The sequence below is a fragment of the Amblyomma americanum genome, chromosome 8 (assembly GCF_052857255.1).
Source record: "Amblyomma americanum isolate KBUSLIRL-KWMA chromosome 8, ASM5285725v1, whole genome shotgun sequence".
Lineage (NCBI taxonomy): Eukaryota > Metazoa > Arthropoda > Arachnida > Ixodida > Ixodidae > Amblyomma > Amblyomma americanum.
Window position 1 is genome coordinate 40,770,410 of NC_135504.1, and position 24,282 is coordinate 40,794,691.

At 47.1% G+C, this 24,282-nt stretch overlaps 1 protein-coding gene across 3 annotated transcripts in view; it reads right to left on the bottom strand.

The window, feature by feature from the left end:
• Positions 1 to 1,299: 1,299 nt before the first annotated feature.
• The window catches only part of LOC144101449 (uncharacterized), a 54,063-nt gene continuing 31,080 nt past the window's right edge, over positions 1,300 to 24,282 (bottom strand). The window contains exons 7-15 of one of the 3 annotated variants that reach the window (XM_077634629.1): positions 23,046 to 23,225; positions 21,402 to 21,718; positions 12,289 to 12,480; positions 10,307 to 10,397; positions 9,708 to 9,884; positions 6,639 to 6,836; positions 4,236 to 4,371; positions 2,991 to 3,061; positions 1,300 to 2,268 (exon numbers count right to left, since the gene is read on the bottom strand). In XM_077634629.1, coding sequence (XP_077490755.1) covers positions 1,978 to 2,268; positions 2,991 to 3,061; positions 4,236 to 4,371; positions 6,639 to 6,836; positions 9,708 to 9,884; positions 10,307 to 10,397; positions 12,289 to 12,480; positions 21,402 to 21,718; positions 23,046 to 23,225 — 1,653 coding nt within the window. In that variant the 3' untranslated portion in view covers positions 1,300 to 1,977. The remainder of the gene's footprint in view (positions 2,269 to 2,990; positions 3,062 to 4,235; positions 4,372 to 6,638; positions 6,837 to 9,707; positions 9,885 to 10,306; positions 10,398 to 12,288; positions 12,481 to 21,401; positions 21,719 to 23,045; positions 23,226 to 24,282) is intronic. The other 2 variants (XM_077634628.1, XM_077634627.1) reach the window with 2 other exon arrangements.

Here is a 24,282-nt window from a genome sequence, read left to right on the forward strand (position 1 = left end):
GGCCACGCCGGTGTACTGAAAACATATGCTCGCCTTCGTCAGCGATTCTACTGGCGAGGTATGTACCGCTACATACGTCAGTACATTCGGTCGTGCACCGCCTGCCAACGTCGCAAGAAACCTCCCCACCCCGCCGCCGCTCCTTTGCAGCCGTTACCTTGCCCTGGCCGTCCCTTTGACCGCGTCGGCATTGATCTTTATGGCCCGCTTCCAACTACTTCGGCTAATAATCGGTGGATCATCGTTGCCGTTGACCATCTCACCCGTTACGTCGAAACGTCTGCTCTCAAATCTGCTACCGCAAACGATGTCGCTCACTTCATTCTACACAGTCTTGTTCTTCGTCACGGCGCCCCGAAAGAACTTCTAAGTGACCGCGGCCGTGTTTTTCTCTCGGACGCCGTCGAGGCCCTGCTCAAGCAATGCCAAATCGTTCATCGCTACACCAGCGCCTATCACCCCCAGACCAACGGCATGACTGAGCGGTTCAACCGCACTCTGAGTGACATGCTCGCCATGTACGTTGACACCGCCCACTCCAACTGGGATCAAGTGCTCCCGTTCGTCACGTACGCGTATAACACAGCTACTCAGACAACAACGGGGTTTTCTCCTTTCTTCCTCTTATATGGCCGGGAGCCTACGTCCACCATGGACACCATCCTTCCTTATCACCCTGACCCTTCCGAGACCACCTTACTCTCCGAAGCTCACCTGTATGCCGAAGAATGCCGGCAACTTGCCCGCTCTTTCACCACACAGCAACAATGGCATCAGAAGCACCGTCGGATTCCCCGGACCCTCCAGCGTCATACCCATCTGGCGCCCTCGTTTGGCTCTGGGTGCCTTCCTCCACTCCCGGCCTCGCCACGAAACTACTGTCTCGTTTTCACGGACCTTACCGGGTTGTCCACCAAACTTCTCCGGTGACTTATATCGTTGAGCCGCTCGTTCCCTCTTCGGACCACCGTCGCCGGGGCGCGAAACTGTGCACGTTGAGCGCCTCAAGCCTTACTATGACCCGCCCATCCTCTCCTCTCCGTAAGTCGCCAGGATGGCTCCTTTTCGGAGGGAGAGTAATTGTAATGGGACCGACAGGCGCAGCGCAGCGAAGAAGCGGACGAGTTCAAGCGGGACAACGAAGAAGCAGACGAAGTGCAGCTGGGTTTTTCGAACAACGCCTGTGAGTGTGCCCGTCGTGTCGCCGGACAACCAAGACCAACCGACCTGTGCTTCAAATAAACGCCTTGACAATATATATAATTTCAGGACATCTGCCCATTATTCCGGTCAGCCTCCAGTTGGTTTTAACTCATCTTGAATTAAAACAAACTTATGGACCTTTCCGGGTTGAATTAAGGATATTGTAGCGAAAGCTACATTGACCATGAACTTGCAGTTTCGCGGTGCTCGCATTCCCACCGTGGTCGCACTGCACCACGTGACCAACCGCGTGATGAACCACGTGACAGCAACCAGCCAGACAACCAGAGTAACCTGGACTTGCTATCAAGATTAACCAAGACTAACCAAGCTATGCCTTAGCTTTCGCTACGTATATCCTGGCATAGCCGAGCTAAGCCACTGCCAATTTTCAATGGTATTTACTTTTTAACATACATCACCAGCTGAGTCGAGTTCACTGCAGTACAAAAAAACTAAATGAATGAATGAAACGCATAAATATGCAACAATGCTTTCTTTGCGAAAAGATCTTCCTCCCACTGAACCACCATAGGCCTTTCCGCACTGGGAATGCATTTGCAGCTCTGTGACAAGTAGTGCAGTCATGTGCAGAGCAAGGCCAGTTGAAACAAGATCAAAATTTATTTTCTACACGACTTGTTTTGCAAAGTACATTTGACTTGTCAAAAAAAAAATGCAATGACAAAGAACTTGTAATACAAGCATTATATTGATGTGCAAGAAAGGTTCCCTTTCCTGCTCAGGTAGTCAAACAAGCATACTTCCTTTTCCCTATTTTTTCTTCTCCTGATGCCAGGGGCTTGAGCTTCTGTACACGTTGATAAGCTCCCAGGTCTTCAGGGTCGGCTTGGTGTAGTTCAAGTTGAGGAAGGCATGCTCGAGGAAGGTCAGGATGCTTCGTGCATCTTTGGGGTACTCTACGTGGAACACCCAAAAGGACGCGAACAGTGCACAGATGCCTCCAAGCAGGGAAGAAGCGGTGAACAAAAAGTACCCTTCGACAAACACCTCAAAGGTGCCATTGGGACGCTTCAGCAGACATGGTGCCGGCAGTGCAGCATCCTGCAAGATGGCGACAGAAGTACCTAAAGTCAGAATTCATATTTTTACGAATTCTAATACAGTAAATTCTCACTAATTCAACCCCCGTCAATAAGAAATCCTGATAATTTGGACCATCAGCACATTAGCACATCTCATAATGGCTAATATTGTGGTGAGCTTGTAAGCATGCTTTTGCGCTGCGAGTATCTGTGCCGCAAGCAGCAGCTGTATTGCAATGATTACTATATGGCGAAGTTCATACTTCCTAACGCTCTGAAGGGCTACCAAATCAAGATCACGTCATATTTTTTAAACGAAACGTAGTCTGCAAGTTGCCACTATCATTCCTTATGCTACAAGCTGTGCGCACTTTTCTTTTGCCACCAAGAATCACAAGGTAAGGTTTCACGTGTTATGGCGGTTTTTTGTATAGTGTAGTGCCCTTTTAAGTTTGTGCACCCTTTGCTTCGGGTTCACCTGTAGGTTTGTTAATGCAAATTTAAGTGCCTGCTTTTAAGAAAAATATTGGATATAATATACATGTTCTTGCTTTAAAATTGTATTTGTTATAATGACGTCTGACGAAGTTTTGATGCTGTTCAAAAGATGCTGTACATTTATTGATTAAAACTCAGTCCGAGAACTCCATAATCACTATCTTAATATGGCACCATTTTATACTTATCTTCAACTTCTCATACACACTGGATGAGACACGTAATTCTATTCAACCAACCCACCTCTGCCAGAAGAGCACTCATCTTCTCCTTGCATCTTTTTGCAATGGCATCCAGCACCACCAGCAGAATGTCTGCGAGCAGAAAAAAAATGGGAATGGAGAAAAACATACAATGTTAATTCTGAGGCTTACTGCTTACAGGCAAAAAAGATTAAAAAGAAATGTATGAACAAGCTCTTTGTCAAAGCCAACAGTGCCAGGCCTGGATACAAACATATTTGATGGCTTCAGAAAGTTTCTAGGCAAATGTTCACAACTACAGCCAAGGTACTGAACTGAAAATGCTTATAGACAACCTTTCTGCGTTAAGCTACAAGAACATGGTTTTAATATCTCAACTATTACTGGCATCCGGCTCCAACATCGCTAGGCAGGTAAATGCTGCAGAAAAGCCTACGTTCAATGCTTGAGGCAATTAGCACTGCAATCTCCAACCTTAACTGCAAGTTGTGATCAAATTTCTCACCAACAGAGGGAAAAGGCAAAAAGCACACCATATCTCACATTCAAAGAAGCTCTCTTTATGGCTAAAAAACTACTGGCTATATACCAGGCTTTTGATGATGATGGATGGACGGACAGAGGAGTGGATGGATGGACAGACGGGTGGGTAGGCAGGCAGGTGTACATCATGTGAAATTTCGACTCTCACAAAAAAAAAAAAAAAAATCTGTCAAAACTTTTTTTCCTTTGTAATGAACCCTTCCTCCAAATTGATGTCAACTTTTCTGTAAAAAAAAGTTGGTTCATCACGCGAGTAAATACGGTACTAGGCTCCCCTCCAATGCTGGAGCGCATGTACTGCCACAAGCCTCATCTTGTGCACCGCGTCCCTTCCATGAAGTCTCGCCAGCTTCCTTATTATACATACAGTATAGTGCCACAGCTAGCCACAGCAACATGCTGGCTTGCTATCAAGTTCTCAGAGCAAGCCACCACCACTGCCAGAGGAGTGACGGTACAGCGTGTCACAATATGCCGTACTGCCGCTCCACTCTCCTGACCCAATCCAGCAATCACAGCGTGACGCTTTCCCCACCCCTCGATACTGATCGGCGACTGCGGCTTATGCTCTAAGCAGCATTGTTGTGACAGATCACTTTTAGCACTCTAGCATGTAGAGAGTCAACCACTAAGGCTCCCGAGGCCTTTAAAACTAAGCAAAATTTCAAATCTCAACAACTGGACATTTCAGAGCTCCTTCAAACAACACTGCCACTCAAAGGTTAAGCATCCACACACTCACCACAGTTGACTTCCGAGATGGCCATGATTTCCTGCGGTGTACCGGTGTTCATCAGCACAAGGAAAAGCCGCTTGATGCCTTTCTCAAAGCACTCGGCAATGTCCACCTTCCACAGTGCCTTGAACTCTGCAAGCAGCTGCAAGAGAGAGGTTTCACAAAATTTGAGCAACTCGCACATTCGTCGAACTCCAAAACACTTTCACCACAGCTCTCATGAGCCTCTCATTCCAGAGCCACGTGATTGATGTCTGCTTACTTACTACTTCATGACAATGTGACATGATATCATACTTTTCTGCAGCTGCCAGCCATGCTCATGACGTCACACTGCTGGTGCGCTTTTGCCTTTTTCCTAAACAGTAATGTCCATAGTTTTTAACGTTACAGTGATAGGTGTACGAAGGACTTTTCTCGAGCAAAAGGCGTCCGCGTCACAGTATATCTCAAGCAAAGACATCCGAGTCTCTCTGCTGGCAAAAAATCTTGTGCGTGGGTGCCCAGAAAATGGCTACCACGAAGACAGAAAATGAAAAAATTGAATGTACTGTTTTCTTACACATTTTGCCAACACTGCATCATTCAAACTCAACAACACCCAGCCCGAAATTCTTAAAATAAAATATGTAGTATTTACAAATACTACATGCTACTCATCAGAACTAAAAATGAGAAGTGAATAAACAAGCAAGCAGCAAGCAAGATCATGCATTCACATACAGAGAGCAAGTTGCATGCTGCATGGCTGCAATTAACAATCACCAAACCATGCTCATACGTGCCAGCTGTCTTACGGGCAAAAGCGCGACCAATATAGAGCACTTCTCGAGTGCGACAGCCTGTCATTTCACAACTGTCACTGCATTGCTGTGACAATCAGTTCTGTCCTCAAACAGTGGAGAGGACTCAGATGCCAGCAATCATCAGGTACTAGTAGTTGTCAGCGCAAAGCACAAGCTTCACAAAGCCCTATTTCTACTGCCACGAAAAGTGTACTGAAACAATAAATATGAATGCCCTACTCTCTGTACTTAGGTGTACACCCTGCACATGTAGCAGCTTACACCAGACAGTGGAACATAATAATAATAATAATAATAATAATAATAATAATAATAATAATAATAATAATAATAATAATAATAATAATAATAATAATAATAACTGGTTTTTGGGGAAAGGAAATGGTGCAGGCTCAGTGGTTGGTTCGAACCGGACCGCGGCGGCTGCGTTTTTATGGAGGCAAAACGCTAAGGCTCCAGTGTGCTGTGAGATGTCAGTGCACGTTAAAAGATCAGTTAAAAGATCCCTAGGTGGTCGAAATTATTCCAGAGCCCTCCACTACGGCACCTCTCTCTTCCTTTCTTCTTTCACTCCCTCCTTTATCCCTTCCCTTGGTGCACTTCAGGTGTCCAACGAACATGCAGGACATGTTCAGTGCACGTTTCTGCTCACTGTTGTGTCCATATGAAGAACTGTTACTTAGAGCTTGCTGCAACTGATTTGTGTTCTGTCCACATCTGCTTTGCACTCGTTTTTGCAATTATTATATATAATACAATAGGCCCCCTTCAAGAGAAACTTGAAGACACCATGAAAATTTGTTTGCCTCATCAGAAGTGCACCCCAGAGAGGATATGTTAGCAATCTATGAGTGTCTAAATGCATGTTGCATGAAAGCAATGAATGAAATAGCCGCCCAGTAAGAAGGTAACCGTAGAAGAGAACATTTACTACTCTACACATGGAGTGAAAAGTGAGGGCATCAAACTGGCTGATGTCATTCCATGTACTTGAAAACAGCAGTGGTCTAGCCCCAATTTATTACTGTGCCACTTATTTTTCTCTCTTACACTGCAGCCATGATTTGCGCACTTTTCCTGTTTCCTTTCCCTGGTTTCCCTATGCCTCTGTGCTACCAACCAATCTAGCTGACTAGCCGTACAGCACAGGCTCTGATATCAAATGACTGTTTTTTTTTTCCTCTCTAGTCTCGGTTCTCACCAGTCCTGCTGTTACAAATACCACAAGCAGGTGCTCCACATGTCTTTTTGCCTGCCACACTAGACGCGCAAGTACCATCAATATCTGACCACGCAGCATGTCATGATGTAGCCCCTTTCAAGGTGCTGCTACCTGCACAGGCAACTCCGACACACTTTTTCCTTTGTTCTAAACAACCTGAGGTGGTCTGAATTAGTCGGAGAGCCCTCCACTACCGCATTCCTCACAGCCGATGCGTTGCTCCGAAACATTCAACTTCACAATTCACAATTTTTGCATCTTCAACTTAAGAGCAGAAGTAACACGATAATTCGTTGTTGAGTGCAAACGGACTGTTTTCTCTGATACTGGAGCCTGCAGCTGTACATGCGGTGTGCGCAGCACCGAATAAAGGAGACTTACGGAGGATTCCTGCCTGTAGCAGGGGAAGGCCACAATGGCCTGTTCGATGGGCATCTCCTTGACGCGGTCGTGCCTCCTCTTCGACTCTAGCACCTGGCTGAGCTCAGAAGAGCCACTGTCTACGGCCGCGGCAGAACTCTCCGGGTCGCCGTGCTGCGAAGTCTTGAGCTTGGTTGCTAGCAGCTTCCGGTCAAGGTACTGCATGTGCAGATGAAACAATATACCCGATTGCTACCAAGAAAGTGCAGTATGCTTCTGAGCAGCCAAGCAGTTACCTGCGATTGTGTTAGTAAACAGAAATTTCACTCCGGTCGACGGAACAAGCCACACGCTACTCTCAGATCTGGACAGGAACTCTGCTAACTTGGTGAAGCAGACTGAACGGCAAGAAAGAATCATTCGAAACTTGAAAGCTTGGGTGTGGCTGCAGTCCAATGAGCTTTCGGCAAATCCCCAAAATGGTGCAAGTTTGCAAAGGAGACCAATTACTGATACTGAGTAAATCTGCACAACTTCCCGGAGGCCGTGACACCGCAGTCAAAAGCAGATGCCAAGTGCAAGCTGTAGTATAGGTGCCACTGCCTGTGTCAACATCCTGTGCTCCACCTACTGATTATAGTAGAGTCTCGATGATGTGATCACACTTGATATGAATTTCAGAATGATATGAATTTGCAAAATTCCCTAGCCAGAGTGCATTGTGCACAATGCAACAGAAATTTCGGTGTTCTGAACCGTCTCCTGTGCCGCTACGGATGATGCAAACGCATGAGCCACGAGCCCACCCTTGAGCACTAAGTGCTGCCTGCATATCACTGACGCAATATACCATATCACTGACCACAACATGAAGTTGTAAGCAATGCTGATGAAGACAACTACTGCAGAAAAGTAAACTGAGATTTGCAACAATCGATGCACGCCTTTGGCATTCTGGGATGCAATGTCACAGCCGAAAATGTCCGAGCAAACACATCAGCCCATTTTAAAGGTGCACTAAAGAGGAATCTGAACTCGTCTTTTTACCCTGGGAACTCGATCTACATGCTCCGAGCATTCTTAGAAACTTCGAACTATTGTCCTGTGCTGCCGATTTCCATAATTCAATCGGATTAAACATCCCGGCTCCCGCCTTTTTTTGTACTCAACGCGGTAGGTAGGAGGAGTCAACCAACGCGTCAGTCAGTCCTGTGGCGGCTTGCCGCTCTGCCATCGGCGGAGTGATACGTAAATCAGAGTCCACGTCTATTTTTATTTCCCTGGGCCTAATTTGTGACTATGTTGTCTGTGATTGAACCTATTTATTCACAGAACCCTAAAAAACAAAATAAAAGCGAAAACGAAACCGCCACGGGACTGGCTGAAAGGCTCTCCATACATTGGTTGACTCCTCCCACCTTCAGCGTTGAGTTCAAAAAAAAAGTGGGATCTGGAATGTTTAATCCGGTTTAAATTAGGGAAATCGGACGCACAGGACAATAACTTGAAGTTTCTAAGAATGCTCGGAATGTGTAGGTCGAGTTGCCGCAGTAAAAAGACGAGTTCATATTACTCTTTAGTGCACCTTTAACAACTTCTGGAGTTCTAGGTAGGTATATCTAACATATGGGAGTTCACCAGCTGCAAGAAGATTTTTGAGAATAGACGTCTCATGGCTCAACATTCAAATTTCATTCTTTTTTCTAATCCACAAATTTCAGCTAATGGGAATATTTCTAACGAGAACTGTACCACCAAGATTTTACAATATTACTTCTTTTTGGTAGCAGGTATAATCCCTAACCTTTAGGAATAGTATTATATGGTTCAAAAAAATTGCAGCAATCTGTCACAACTCATGAAGCCAGCTGCAAATGCCTGTCTGCGTTCCAGTTCTTCGATATTTAACTCGTTGAATAGGGCCAAACATGTGCGAATTGCACTGGTGATTTAAATGCAATACTTATATAGCATGCACCTTTGGACATACATTAGCATCCCACCGATACAAATCTCACGGAGTCATGAAAAATATGCGTCTCATCTAAAATTTGTTCCACCCAAAACGAACAAAATTCGCATGCAGAAACGTGGGAAATACATTTGCGCAGACCTGTTAGTGGCTGACGGGATTTATTTGCAGGCGCATGCCACTGATGACTGCTCATGGTGCATGCTGCACAACATCGGCACACTACTACCGTCATTTTCAGATGGTACACACAGGCCAAAAAGAAACCTCACTTTCAGAAGTGTGGGTTTAACGTCCTGAAGCAGCACACAGGCTATCAGGAACGCCGTAGTGGAGGGCTCCAGATTAATTTAGATCATCTGGTGTTCTTTAACATGCACTGGGAACACACAGCACACGGGCGCCGCTTCTGTTCGTTGATGTAACCCTGAAGCTTTCAATGGCCAGCACACAAGACATGGTCCTAAGGCCGTAGAAATTGCCAGTAATTGTTGATTTGTTTGACTTTAGTTTGAACCTAGTTCGGGAGTGACAATGGCTTGCTGGCCTCAGCGGCTGCTAAGCCGCCAAGGCCACATGGGATTGACATGTGACCACCATGGGTGCTTGAAATCATTTTTCTAGCGCTTAGTGAACACAAATACACAGGACAGACGCTAGTCCTCAACTGCCGTTTATTCGAAATACATTCAATATAAGACATCTCAAAGTTCTGACATTCACACACTACACACTGTGTGCGTGTGAGTGTCAGAATTTTGAGACGTCTTATATTGAATGTATTTCGAATAAACGGCAGTTGAAGACTAGCGTCTGTCCTGTGTATTTGTGTTCACTAAGCGCTAGAAAAATGATTTCAAACGCTTTCCAACTAGCCCAAGTTTCCGCCTTAATAAGCACCATGGGTGCATTTCGATGTCAAAGCATGTTCAAGAACCACGGGTGGTCAAAATCAATCGACAGCCCTCGACTTTGATGTCTTTCATAGGCCACATGCAGCTTGAAGACGTCAAATCCCGCACACCATACTGTATCAAACCATTCCAGTTAGGAAACCCCTGCACTAGACCACTCTTCCACAGCAACGATGCCCAAAGCTAGTTGTGTTCGACACTCACCACAGCACGAGAGGCGCGCCGAACTGTCTCCGTCTTGTCGTTAGCATTTTTCTGCATCAGGCGGCGGGCGACGACGGACGACCACTTGCCTTCAAGCTCATACATGTTCAACATGTCGTCTGGCAAATGGCGCCGGGCGTTCTTGAACTTTCCTCTCAGCCTTCCTATCCATAATTGCTGCAGGCAGAAAGAGTCAAAAGCATCTCCTTGAAGCCACACTGAACGACAAAGAGAATCAAGCACACAAGTCAGTGCAGGACAGGCGTGAGAACAGCCAACTCTCAATAATTAGTAATCAAAGAGAGACAGAGATTTGTCCGAATTATGCAGAACTTGAACTAAGGGGCGACTGTGGTGGCCGCCGCGTTTCGATGGAGGCGAAAAGGCCCGATATGTCTGCAGAACTGAGCCTTCAGATCCCCCCCCCCCCCCCCCTTTTGTCGTTGAAAGTTTACTTTTCTTTTTTTAAAACCTGACCTCTTTCTTAGTGCGTTCCTCTGTTTTCACGCCATCTGCAGTGCAGGCCATGGAAATTTTAGAATATCATTTGAATTGCTTCCTTTTCCTGATGCTTGTCAAATGCCAGTTTATAGCCTTACCCGCGCCATTTCTTCATCGGAACCTTGAAGGTGCGGGTACTTTGTCAACAGACAGTCCACAGCAAACCTGTAGAGGCGTGACGACGGGTACCTGCAGAGAAAAGTAAATACGCAGAACCAGTCAGACCTTTGCATGCAGGAACGTTTTGGCAACAGGGGCAACGCCTCCTCGCTTTCAGTGCCAGTCAGATGGCTTGGTTTGCAATGAGACACGTTTGGACACCTTGCATGTTACCATGTGGTGCCACCTATGGGGAGTAGTGGCACACATTGCCGCTCTTATAGAACATACCATTTAAGTAACTCTGTTTCAAAAAGTGACCAGTTGAAGGAGTCACTTTAGGGAGCTCATGGGGAGTGGTGTAATCTAGAAGTTGCTAATGAAAACTGTCGCCACCTTCTGAAAATAGTATTTTTTTTGCTTCTTTTATCTCCTAATTTCTCTTGTAAACTATTATTTGTATAAATTTTTGACACTGCGCCCGTTTCAATGACTGTTTTGCCAGGTGGTGTGCGTTTATCAGCAATCTCAAAGTATGCAACTAGTACACAGTTTACGTTAGCGACCATGTGCACTGCCACAAGCTATGAACCTCCGAATCTAGCCCCAATCAGACCGTTTTCAATACACAGACCCTATGGGAAGTTTTGCAACTGGTAAGATCAAAGAGCTCTGGTGAATATCACAGTGAGAGCTGGTGGCATGACCACTAAAGGTCTCCTTATAAACTGTCGCTTCACGAAGAAAAAAAGGGGCACAAGAACACAAATAAAACAAAGAAACCCAAGCGGGACAGCAGAAGCGACCGTGGAAAGGGGGGCTTGGTTTGCCAAAACTGGCTGACCTGGCTGGCAGTGAAATCAAGGAGGTGTTGACAGGTGCTGCGCCATCAGTCAGCATAGCTAAGTTTTTCACACACGACATTATGCAAACCATTTCCTCTGCTGTTTTGCCTGCTGTTTTATTTACTATACTGAGATCATCCAGGTACGGCCACTTACAAATGGCACTTGGGAACTGCAAGTACACAGGCATCAAAAAGCTGGGTATGTGCTGACGACTCTCTGTAGAACGAACTGTGGTGCTGTGAATTCACGCAAGTGAATCAATTAAAAGTCACCAGAGTTCTAGACGACTACAGCTTGTCTATTTCACTGTGAAGAAGGAACCAGTAAGGGCTCTGAAACGGCAAGCCCTTCTTTTCTGAGCTGAACCGATTTCATTTCGTTTCCATCACAATGCCTGACCAGACACAATTTCGCTGAACTCTTGACTACAAGTGAACAGTTTGGGAACCTTCATTTTAATTCTCACAGCCACAGATAATGCAAAAAAAGGTTAATGTGGACTATTCAAGCTTGGCCGCCGCGGTGGCTCAGTGGTTATGGTGCTCGGCTGCTGACCCAAAAAACGCTGGTTCGATTCTGGCCGCGGTAATAGAATTCCGATGGAGGCAAAAGTCGAGATGCCGCGTGCTGTCCAATGTCAGTGCACGTTAAAGAATCCCAGGCGGTCGAAATTTCCGGAGCCCTTCACTACAGCGTCTCTCATAGGCTGAGTCGCTTTGGGATGTTAAACCCCCGTAAACCGTAAGCATCAGTGAAAAATATTGGCTCTTTCTGTTTCGGTCAGCTGGATGAGCCTCTCATTTTCCCGAAACCCTTAAAGCTGAATCTGCACGGTACGATGTGATGTAAAATTGATAAGCAAAGCACTGGTCATGTCAAATACATCCATCTTAGACATTCAGTAATTTTTTCGGCCCCAAAATAGAGACAGGTAGAACAACCCACTGGCCAGTGCACAGACACGGTTTTCCAGCTCCTTGCAAATATAAACTAGGCTGAAGCATTTCTACCTGGCTTGCATGAAGTTAGGGCAGTGCCCTTTAATGCTTACAGGACTTTCCGAGTGATTTTATGTTTGGCTAACAGAAAAATCGCAGGATAAATCTGCGCAGAACTTCAGGGTGGCACCTTACAGAGTTATTTTGCAGCACACACTGTACAGGCTGTTGATGATTTGGCGACACATCCTCCCAGTGACTGGCTCCTTGGCATTCAGAGCATCTTGGATGGCAGTGAAGGGCGGCAGTTTGAACTTCAGGTAGTCAGTTGGCACTGAAAGCCTGGGTGGTTTCTCCGGCCTAAGGTGTGGCACTCCTCCACTGCTGCTAGAGAAGACGAAGAAACAAAAACAAGATGGCTGCCTGCATAGTTGTGTACTTGACAGAAAGGCTTACTTCAAGAGGAAAGGACCTGTGGGTCATGTCTTTCCACGCGAAGCCCTTCTGTCAAATGCATTACCACCTAGCCCTAAGCTCTACTTTTCTCAAATTTACATCTCATTGTGTACAGTCGTTTCCGGTCTAATATTTTGCCTTGAGGAGCCCCAAGGGCTCTCAAAAGACATTGCGGTACCCCGAAAAACTTCAGGTAAACTCTTGTGCGCTCGTGACTCCTTTTGTACTATACTTTATTCTCAGACATGTAGAAAGATAGCATATAGCAACCTAAAGAAGCTTCGTAAAGAGCTCCACAATAAACGAAGAAACTCCAGTCAATGTTCTGGCAGCGTCTGGCTACAGGCATAGACATTTAGCCGCACTACGAATTTTGTTTTTACTAGGATTTACTGCAGTAATCCCTGTAAAGTCTGTTGGTCCTTAGCGTTACCTTTTATAATTTTTAAGTGTAACAAGTTTAGATAACTCCTGTTGACCCATCCCCCTCTATAATGCCTTGTTTTAATTGAAAAGGAATAAAATTAATGAAGCAACACGGCTCAAAAAGACGACAAACGACAAAGGTGGAGGCTATGCAATGTGAGCGCCGGTCTCACATGATCTCTTTCTCTGTAGCCTTTTGCACTGTGTTAGCGTAAATGGGTACCAACAAGACCTTTCTGTTCCAAAGAGGTGCTATGCTCACAGTAATTTCTCAACTACTGTGGAGGCCACAACTAGAGAACGAAGGCCAAACGACACTTGTCAACAGGGGCTAACCCTCAGCCATAGCCATTCGGTCTTGAAATCAGTAAATGTGCTAGCCACTTTTGTCAGTGTTGAGTTGCCTGTTTTGTGGATGTAGACATGCCTTATGAACAGTCGACTTCTAAGTTCCTTCCTTGTACACTCCCTGGCCAGTTTAACAGATTGGCTTATAACGTTGTCAGACTGATGCCCACTGGGGAAGCAGGACCATATTACCAAAGCCGTTGAAATGACAGCCACTGACTTTTGACAGTTCTCACAGCAGTCCCACGATGACATGCAATGAGAAATTTCAGGCTGGATGTTGAACACTTTTCTGGTAGATGGCAACAGTAGTTCCAGTTATAAACTACTGTATAAACGCATGTAAGGGCCGCACTTTTTCTTTCAGATTCGAGGGCCAATTTTCGGGGTCCGGCCCATACACGCAATGTTTGTAATTTTTTTTTTTTTAAGTAAAAACACACCAATCAAGGAGTGAGCAGCATTCATTCTACATTCAGTCGTCACTCACGGAGTCTTCAGACTCCGAGCTGGTGCTATGCTCTGGTGCATGCTCATCTCAAAAGAAGTCGCGCAGCATGTCCACTGTCAACGCGTAGCCGTCGATCGCACTTCCATCACACAGCAGAGCAGCTCTTCTTCCATCTCGTGGAACTTGGACGGCTTGCCTCAGAAAGCATGCTTTTTGGAGCTTGTGTTCCTGAATGCAGACTTTTGGCTGTGCCATCGTCGGACTCACTTTTCGGCCACGTCGACTTTCCTGCCCGCCACACGCTTGCTATGTTCGAGAGCAAACTCCCAGCTGTATAGCTATTAAGGTGCTTGCCCATCGTGCTAAAATTGCTACGCTTGGCGACAGCACACGAATGCAACAACTACGGTGAACTAATATGCTACAACTCCCAAGCTCTCACTGCTTTCACAGCCACAAAAAGCTGGAGCTGGTGATTCTGATGCCGATATGTATAGCAGGCGCTCGCGGCAGAAGAAAAAGTATATGGATAGCGGGAGCTCGCGGCAGAAGTAAAAGTCGACGAGGATGAAGATGATGAGCCACGGCCTCAAGCGTCATCCGTGGATGGCACCTGGAAGCGTTTGTGCCATGGCGCATACATTTCGAAGGCTATTTCCGTGCAACGTAACTAAATAAGGTCCTACTAGTAACGCTGATTCCCGTGTGGGCAGTGAAAAGTTTGGGTGCGGCCCTTACACGGATTTTTTTTTTTTTTAAGATTTCCTTCAGGAAAACAAAGTGCGGCCCGTACACGCGTGTGCAGCCCTTACATGCATTTATGCAGTATTATTGTTTAAATCTGTTTATAATATATTTGGCCGTTTTCTGGAATACATGATAGTCATTACAGGGAGAAAATGCAGCCGCAGCCTTTCTAATGGGAAAGAACAGACAATCTTTGTAAACAGAGATGATGACATCGGCAGCAACAATGAAAGTAAGTTTTCAGTGCACTCATATCATAAGGGAAGTGAGAGTGACGATATGGAGCCACCAAAAACGAATTCCCTCAACTTGCAACATACTCATTTGTCACATAGTCTAAAATAAAATTATGAAGGAAAGAGGCGTGAAGAAGACGTGGATTAACCGAAGAGGAAGAAGAAGCATTCGGTGAGGTGGAGAGAGATGATTGATGGAGAAGCATTCGGTGAGGTGGAGAGAGATGATTGGTGGAGAAGAGAAGGAGGAGAAGACGATGACAAGGCTTACGTGAACTAATGCCAAGGCTATAAAAGGGTGAGGGAGAGCGACGCACAGGGGGGAAGAACAGAAAAGCGGAGGCTCCAGCGGGTCAAGGATGCTTCGGCTGGAAGAGAGCGACGCCGGCTACTGCTCCGGTGAGCTCACGCTCCACGGCTTCGCTTCGTGGACTTCCTGCCGTTCCTGAGCCCGTTCCCGGGAGTTAACTGAGGACACTACCACCTGCTATGGCCAGGGGTGTCTCCAGCGCTGTTGCCACCCATCCGGGTGGTTCCCCAACACCAACAACACCGGCGTCACCTCCACAAGCGCTTGGACCGGGAGCTTGTACGACACAGCCAGCGACGCCAGCCCAAGCACGTCGAACGGCATCTTGACGCCGGCTACTGGACCCACACAACGCTGCAGCCGCACCAAACCAACCGTGAGCACGAACACCGACCGTTAACAGTAGAACGCTAGTAGTAGCCGCGGGTAGCAGTGTTCCCACGTCGTGTGTATTTATAGTCTGTGTGTTTTGTGTTAGTTTTGTGTTCAAGTGTGTGTGTCACGTAGGGTGTATTAAATGTGCGTCTGTGTGGGTACACCTGTCGCCTAGTCCATTCTTTCGGTCCGAGTGTTCTCCGGGGATATCTGTGACAAAGATAAGTGGCGAGCCTGTGCCAGGATTCATTTCTATTTTTCTTTTTGCTTTGTCTCGGATCTTTCCGATTTTTAGATGGCAGAAAGGATGGATTTGACAAAAACATTAGAACTGGCGCTCAGGCTAGGGTTAAGCAAGGAAGAGGCGATGCGTCTCTATGACGAGGAGGCAGATAGGCACAGAGAGGAAAGGGCGCAAGCACGCGCAGACGCTCGCGAAGCAGAAGAGCGAGAAGATAAAACAGCTCGCGAGGCAGAGAGAAGAGTAGAAGAATAGGAGAAAAGAAGGATAGAACGGGAGGAGTTTCTTCTGTGGAAACAGGGGCATGTCGCAGGAGGATATGAGGAGATCATGGACAGTGATCAGCGTTCCTTAGCGGGTAGAGAATCTCCTAGGCCGGCCAGAATTTGTCCAAGGAAGCTGATGGCTCCTTTCGATGACAAAAGAGATGACCTGGACGCATATCTGCAACGATTCGCGCGGATAGCTTTGGGACAAGGCTGGGAGTGCAGTGAATGGGCCACGGCATTGAGCATGTGTCTAGTCGGAGAGGCGCTGAATGTGTTTGGAAGGATGCCTGCTGCTGATTCCATGGACTATGAGAAAGTCAAAAAGGTACTCCTCCAAAGATTCAGGCTTACGGCAGAGGGTTTTCGTGAGAGATTTCGCACCGCGAAACCTGAGGATTCTGAAACCGCTAAGCAGTTTTCCTCCCGACTGACCAGTTATTTCGATAGGTGGCTTAATATGTGAAACACATAAGAGAGTTTTGAAGGGGTGCGTGACAAACTGGTCACAGAGCAATTTTTAGCATGTTGCAGCTCAAAGCTAGTGCTATTCTTGAAAGAAAGAAAGTTGTGTTCACTACAAGAGTTTGCCGACACTGCAGACCAATTTCTCGAGGCTCAACGGCTGAGAAATATGCGTAAGGCAAGGAAGGAAGCACAAAAGGCCCCAGAAACAGAAGCGACAAAACCAAGAGCATATGGTGGTGCATCTAAAGCACCAGAAAGGTGTTTTCTCTGCGGTAAAGTGGGACTCCGTGCACTTGACTGTCAGACTAGTAGCATTGCCCAAAAGACACAGGGGGTGTGTCAAGGTTGTAAGAGGAGGGTCATACTCTGAATGAGTGCCGATACAGAATGCAGGACAGAGCTGCATGCGTTGTCGACTCTAGGGTAGAACTTGTCACGCCACCTGAAGTTCCACAGCTGAAATGAGAGCAAACGCCGCTGGAAAATGAGGCGGCGAGTGGAACACCCAAGTCGAAAGCAGCAATGCCGGTGGTGGTTGGGCAAATAGGGGACCGTCCTATATTGGTTCCTAGAGACAGCGGAGCCACCACAGTTTTGGTTCGGAGAAGCTTGGTGAAGGACGAGGATCTTGCAGGGGAAGCGTCAGCCGTCACTCTTGTAGATAGCACAGTAAGGTACCTTTCCGAAGCCAGGATTCTAGTGTCCATGCCATATTATACTGCACAAGTAGTGGCAAAATGCGTAGAGCAACCCATCTACGATCTCATCTTGGGAAGCATTACGGGTGCAAGAAGTGTCGAGGATCCCCCGATCCCGAGTGGAGGATGATCGACGTTGAAGAACACCCAAAAGAGGAAAGGCCCGCGACAGTTCAGGCGGGTGCAGTCAGTTTCTCGTGGACAGTGGACACAAGAGCTCAAGCGACAGCCCGAGCAACGCAGCGTCTGCTCTCTACTCCTGTTACGATGTACCTGAGCGTAACACCGGCCGAAACTGCAATTAGGCAAAGAGAAGACCCGAGATTGAAGGCCTGCTTCGAAAGAGTCGAGAAAAAAGTGAAAAGAAAGAAGAGTCGTACGTCATTCGAATATCAATTGGTAAATGGTCTTCTGCACAGGGAATGCATATTTAGCTCAGGAAAGCGGGTCCAATAGCTGGTGTTACCGAAATATGAGAGAGGCCGTGTTACGCTTAGGACATGACGCCATTATGGCCGGACACCAGGGCGTTCAAAAACCGGTGTCTAGGATCACCGAGGAGTCCTTTTGGCCAGGTGTCCAGAGTGACGTTAAGCGCTTTGTTCGTTCATGTGACGTGTGCCAGCGCACAGTTCTGAAGGGAAGAGTTGGTCCCGTACTTTTGGGCAAGATGCCAGCCATCGACCTACCGTTTCAAAGAGTTACTATTGACATTGTGGGGCCTATCTCTCCAGTTTCCGCCAGAGGCAATAGATATGTGCTTACTCTGGTTGACGTGGCCGCTCGTTATCCTGACAGTATTCCATAGAAGGCTACTGACAGTATCCAAGTGGTGGAGGGTCTTGTGGAGATGTTCTCGCGTTATGGATTCCCGAGAGAAATTTTGAGTGACCGGGGCTCGAACTTCATGTCAGAGCTAATGAAGGAGGTTAACCAACTTTTATCAGTACGGCAGTTACTAACAACGCTATACCATCCCATGTGTAATGGGCTTGTAGAGCGGTTCAACAGCACCCTCAAAAATATGATCAAGAAAATGTGCCAGGAGAGGCCTACTGATTGGGATAGATATCTCCCAGCTCTTTTGTTCGCTTACCGCGAAGTACCGCAAGTGAGTCTTGGTTTCTCGCCTTTCGAGATGTTATATGGGAGAACCGTTAGAAGTCCACTTGCAATACTCAAGGAGCTCTGGGCTAATAAAGAGATTGCATCAGATCTAAAGACAACATACACGTACGAGAACAGAAAACTGGGCGAGTTGGAATGGATTCATCTTTAAGCAGCGCGAACACAGGACTAGAGGAAGAAACACGAGACGACACGAGCGCTCGTGTCGTCTCATGTTTCTTCCTCTGCGTCCTGTGTTTCGCGCTGCTTAAAGATGAATACACGTACGTTCTTGAGTTGCGGGACAGGTTGAAGGAGACATGCAGGCTTGCACATCAAGGCCTGGAAAGGGCGCACGAATGCTATAAGGGATACTATGACAAGAAAGGCACTCACAGAAATTGGAATCCGGGCGACAGGGTTCTTATCCTGCTACCCATGGATCATAATAAGCTACTGATGCAGTGGAAGGGCCCTTACCGTGTGACGCGGAAGAAAAATGACACGGAATATGAGATATTGATAGATGACACAAAGAAGGTTTTCCATGTAAATATGTTGAAGAATTATGAAGAAAGAGGTCCCGTATGGCGGTACTCCCCCAAGGTAGCATGCTCGGTAGTGGCAGAGGAGACAGGTGATGTTGCCGAGGGGCCCACGTGCAGTGGGAAGAAAAATGCAGGAGGGGATGAGGTAGTAATGAAGCCCAATGTAAATGAAGACAGACGATCACAGCTCTACTCCAAATCAAGGGGGAGATGTTTTCAGATAGGCCAGGCAAAACGGAGGTCATATGTTACAAATTAGACCTGTATACAGATCGAGCCAACTAAACAGCTCTAGGTATTTCTGGGATGTATCTTGTTGTTGTTGTTGTTGTTCTTATGTGATTATACAAGGGAGTGTGTTGTGGACATTAACATGTGTATTAAGGACACCGCACGGACAATGGCAGTGGTGTGTTCATGTTTCGAAAATGCAGTTTGGTGTGCTGTGTTAGTAGAGTGCCTTTGGTGTGTGCTGGACATCTGCGGTGTGTTGTGTGCTAGGTCCAGAATCGCCACAGAAGGTAGTCGGTTGGCTGGATGGCTTGAAGATGAGGATGACTTGAGCAGTTTTTCATGGAAAAACTCTTGAGAGAGGGGGCCCTTGTCACATATATTAAGGAGCCTAAATTAAATTTTAAAGGAAAGAGGTGTGAAGAAGAGGACGAAGAATAAAAAAGATGAAGAAGAAGCATTCGGTGAGGTGGAGACAGATGATTGGTGGAGAAGCATGCGGTGAGGTGGAGAGAGATGACTGGTGGAGAAGAGAAGTAGAAGGAGAAGACGACCACAAGGCTTACCTGGACTAACGCCAAGGCTATAAAAGGGCGAGGAAGAGCGAGGCACGGATGGAAGAACAGAGAAGCGGAGGCTCCGGCAGGTCAGGGACGCTTCGGCTGGAAGAGAGCAACGCCGGCTACTGCTTTGGTGAGCACGCGTTCCACGGCTTCACTTCGTGGACTTCCTGCCGTTCCTGAGCCCATTCCGGGGAGTTAACTGAGGGCACTACCACCTGCTACAGCCAGGGGTGTCTCCAGCGCTGTTGCCACCCATCCGGGTGGTGCCCCCGGCACCAACAACACCTGCATCACCTCCACGGGCGCTTGGACCGGGAGCTTGCTAGACGCAGCCAGCGACGCCAGCCGCAGCACGTCGAACGCCATCTCGACAGCGGCTACTGGACCCATACAACGCCGCAGCCGCACCGAACCAACCGTGAGCACGAACGCCGACCGTTAACAGTAGAACACTAGTAGTAGACGCTGGTAGCAGTGTTCCCGGGTCATGTGCATTTATAGTCTTTGTGTTTCGTGTTAGTTTGTTACTTTTGTGTGCTAGTGCATGTCACGTAGGGGTGTATTAAATGTGCTTCAGTGTGGGTACACCGGTACACCTGTCGCCTAGTCCATTCTTTCGGTCCGAGTGTTCTCCGGGGAGATCCGTGACATCATTAAAGCAGGGTATTTCATTCTTTTAAAGTGAAAGCTCTACTCTTTGCACTACAACTCCCAAGGTTAAATTTGGTGCCCATTTGACCTTGAGTTGGCAGAGCAGGTGGGCTAGTGACGTCGTAGCATGTGACCCGTAGTAAAGAGGCGTTGCAGCTGTGCTTGCTTCGAGGCTTGCCACTGTGGTACCATGTGATTAGGCAAAGAATCAACATCTGTTCGCCGGCGTTTAGTCGCTCAGTCTTGCCGTAGATGAAGCGCGCACCGGTCCGAGCGCGTCAACTCTCCGCCGCAGGCGCCAGGCTGAGTCTGAACACCCTGTTGATATAGCTCACAGGGAAGAAGCACTGAAGAAGAAGCGTGCTAAACTACTGGCGGAAACTGATAAAGAGCGAGAACCTTGGCTAGAAAAGCAACGCAAGTATGCTCGTTGGAGGTGGCAAAATAAATTGGCAGTGGATGCTGCCACAGCTACGACCACATCATCAATGACAGCATCAGCTGCCGGTGAGTCCGAACCGATAGACTGTGTGTCTAACCAGCGTTTGACCAAACATTTGATGTGCTTAGCTGTGTGTTTGTCCGCTATAAACAGGTTCCATCGAGATTTCAAAAATAATACGAGCAAGGACCAAGACACGCCAATGAATTTGCAATAAAAGATTTACTAAGCCAGACCATGTGTAACCAAGCTTAACAGAGCTTTCACTCATATCACTAGGTTGAACAAGCGCTGAACCTCTGCAAATTATTTTTTAGTCTCGGGAAACCACCGCAGTTTTCAAAGGGTGCAGAGAAATGCCACATGCCTAGGCTTTCATCCTTTCCTGCCTAGCATACATGCAAAACAATAGCACGCAGATTTGCAGCCCTGCAAAAAATGCTCAAAATTTAATTAGTAATGAACGACCATGTAATGAAACAGCCTCTTAGAAACAATTACGGTATGGTTCATCCCTAAACATGGTTGGTAAAGGGAAGTTGGAGGGCTTGGGGATCCAGGAAAACACTCCAGAAAACGCTTGGGCTTCAGAACCCTTGAACTGTAGTGATACACCATCCACAAAAGTCACGGATGTAGCTTTCAAGGTGTAAATAAACATCTGTTGTCACTCCTCTTCAACAGTTTTTATTCGAGATGGCCATTTCCAATGGACTAACCACCCTGAGACGAAGTGCATTATACCTTGTTGCTGCCGATGATTTGCTGACGCTCTTATCTGCACGCGGCAGTGACTTGCTGGCAGCCTTTTCGGCGAGCTTCTCGGCAGCAGACTCATCAGTGCACATTCTAAGCAGGTCGGCAACGGTGATGTCGTTCTTGTCGTCTTCCACCGCCATGATTGCGTTGGAGATGTTGGGAGAACTGTACGGTTCCTCCTCTTTGTCCCCCTGTTCGGACTCTGTTTGGAATGGCGCAGCTTCCGAGTCTTCAGGCTCGTCCGACTCGATGACACATTCAGGCACCCCATGTGGGTTCAGTGGCTCGTCGGGGTCAGCAAGCTGTATCAGAAAGGAAACAAGAAAGTCCGACTTTACCATCATCATCATCATTACCAACCCAGCTGCGGTTACTACAGGACAGAGTACTCCCTTACTGACCACCAATACTCTGTCCTGCATCAACAGTGGACACCTGGCCCCCGCACACTTCCTATTCTCATCCACCCGTATGACTCTCTGCCACTCCTGCAGCCTTCAACTTCTCTTGGAATCCACTACACTACCCAAGGCAGGGGTGCTGAATCTTCTCAGCCTTGAGAAATCGCAACAGCTTTCAAAAGACTGAGATACCCTCCATGTCTCAGACAACATCCCTTTCTGTCTGATATGAAACAAACAAAAAAAGAGCATGCAGATGCATGGCCCCGCAAAAAAGAAGCCAAATTTCAATTAAAAATGACTCGCAGTGTAAAGAAACAGTCTGCTACAGAGATGTTCCATTCAGGGATTTTGAGAGGCCATATATGGCGAGAAGGGAATTTTTATGAAGTTTTAGGAACATTTAGTTATGAACTGAATTGGTTTTCAAAATAACAGACTTTTCAAACTGCTGCAGGGAGAAAAAGACTTCAAATATGAATTTTCGGGTCTAACTGAGGGAATTTTCGGTTTCGGCATGGAGCGTCACTAGTCTGCTACGAACAGTAACAGCATAGTTACTCCCCCTCTCCCCCTCTAAAAAAAAGGTAAAGGAAAGGTAGGGGTTGACACACGCATGTATTCACATGCTTGGGGAACCCCAAAAAGCACTCCAAGGAACCCAAGAATCCCTGGAACTTAGTTTTACATTCACGGCCCTTCCCAGAAAGAAACCCTTTGTGACCAGGCGTGGTTTCTATTGGTCCTTGGATTCCTCGCAGAACATTCTTAATTGGCTGTTCGTCCCGTGCGGTAAGATACGGAAGTCTTGGCTTCGGCACAAAAAGGCCACCTGCTAGCACGCACTATGATCCCCAGCAGACTGTGCACCAAAATAATGGGGTGCATTTATTAGGCAAGGAAAAAATAAATTGTACCGTTTGAAAGCCAAAGTGCGCGATGCACTCATTATGCGAGCAAGTTCATTACGCGAGTAAACATTGTACACTGTCTCATTCTTCAGTCTTCGTTGTTGCTACATTTGGCTAATACATGACGTAAAACTGATGCTGGCAAGCAATGCACCGGCCTCTCCATTTCCCTCACAGTGCCTAGCCGAGCGGCTCCAGCCAAATGCTGGGCAACGAAATTCATAACAAGCTAAACACAGTCATTTCAGAACACAGCCCTGTAGCCAAATCTTGAAAAGGACGTAAATCTGAGATTAAATCTGAGGCTTTGTACTCACCCAGGGTCGCTTGGCTGCTAGGACCTGCTTGACATCGGCGAGCGTTCGTTTCCGGCCTTCTTTCCGGCCGCCTTCCCTTGGGCTCTCTCTCGTTTCGGGTTCACCTGGCTTGGGTGATGGCTCCGGAAACTTCTTCCGTGTGTTTTTATACTTGCTCCTCAGGGCAAAGCACCAGCGTTGCTGCAAGTATCCGTTAAAAAAAAAAAAAACATCAAGAACGAGTTTATATGCTCTCGGTTTTCTTCCACAAAACAAAGTGCCGCAAAGCACCTCTGGGCCACCGGCTTCCTGAGCCACCTGCTTCCCAGAACACACACATTGCTTTTCATGTAAGTCGAGACATATTTTCTCCACAAGAAAAACACCTTTGTAAAAAGGACGTGTGTACTGCCATGACCTGAATACGACTGGCAACGTGCAACTCTTAAAGGTCAACTGCAAGGAAATTTCACTTAGGCTAGAATGGCTCTTAATGTGCTCGGCATGTCATAAAACTAATCGTGTCAAAAGTTCCACGCCTGTCAGAAGTATTCTCGTCACAGGCATTTAAGCAGCTCTGTAACAGATGACGCTTGCACATATAACATAGGCTGAGAGCCTCCCTCAAGCTGGGCCAGTTGGAACTGCACAGATAATAAACAGCACCGAGCGAAAGGCTCGAGGCTAGAAATGTGGCTCAGCAATTCTAGGTTTGGTACTGTGGCAAAGTGTTTCGACAAACCAAGCGCGAATGACAAGTCTACACGCAGAGACAGAAAACAGGCTGCAAAGTAGCCAACCATAAATATTTCTTGATGCCTCGGCTGCCAAGAGCCCGCAGTGACAACATCCTCATCAACGAGCCAGTCATTCGTGTGGAAGGTGGAAGAATTTGTTCTTCAGCTTGTCACCGAAGGCCTCTCACGCAGGAAAGGTGGCTGACCAGGTTCATGCAACCGAATGGCCTTGTGTTTCGTGCCATTTCATGGGAAGGTGCAGATGCGACGGCATGCTGAGACTGGTGGGCGCGACTGCTTCTCAGGGGGTATGAGCCAGACATCCAAAGTGTAGTTCAGACTTTACCGTTCACGTTGCTTCTCTATCTTTCAGTGGACACTACAGCACTGCTGCAGCCTATGGATTAGGGTGCGGAGATCCAAACGTTCAAGGTGCACTTCCGCAAGAACCTTAAACAGAGGATGCTGTTGCGGATGCACTATTGCACACCATGTACCTAACGAATTATGCTTCAAGGCTG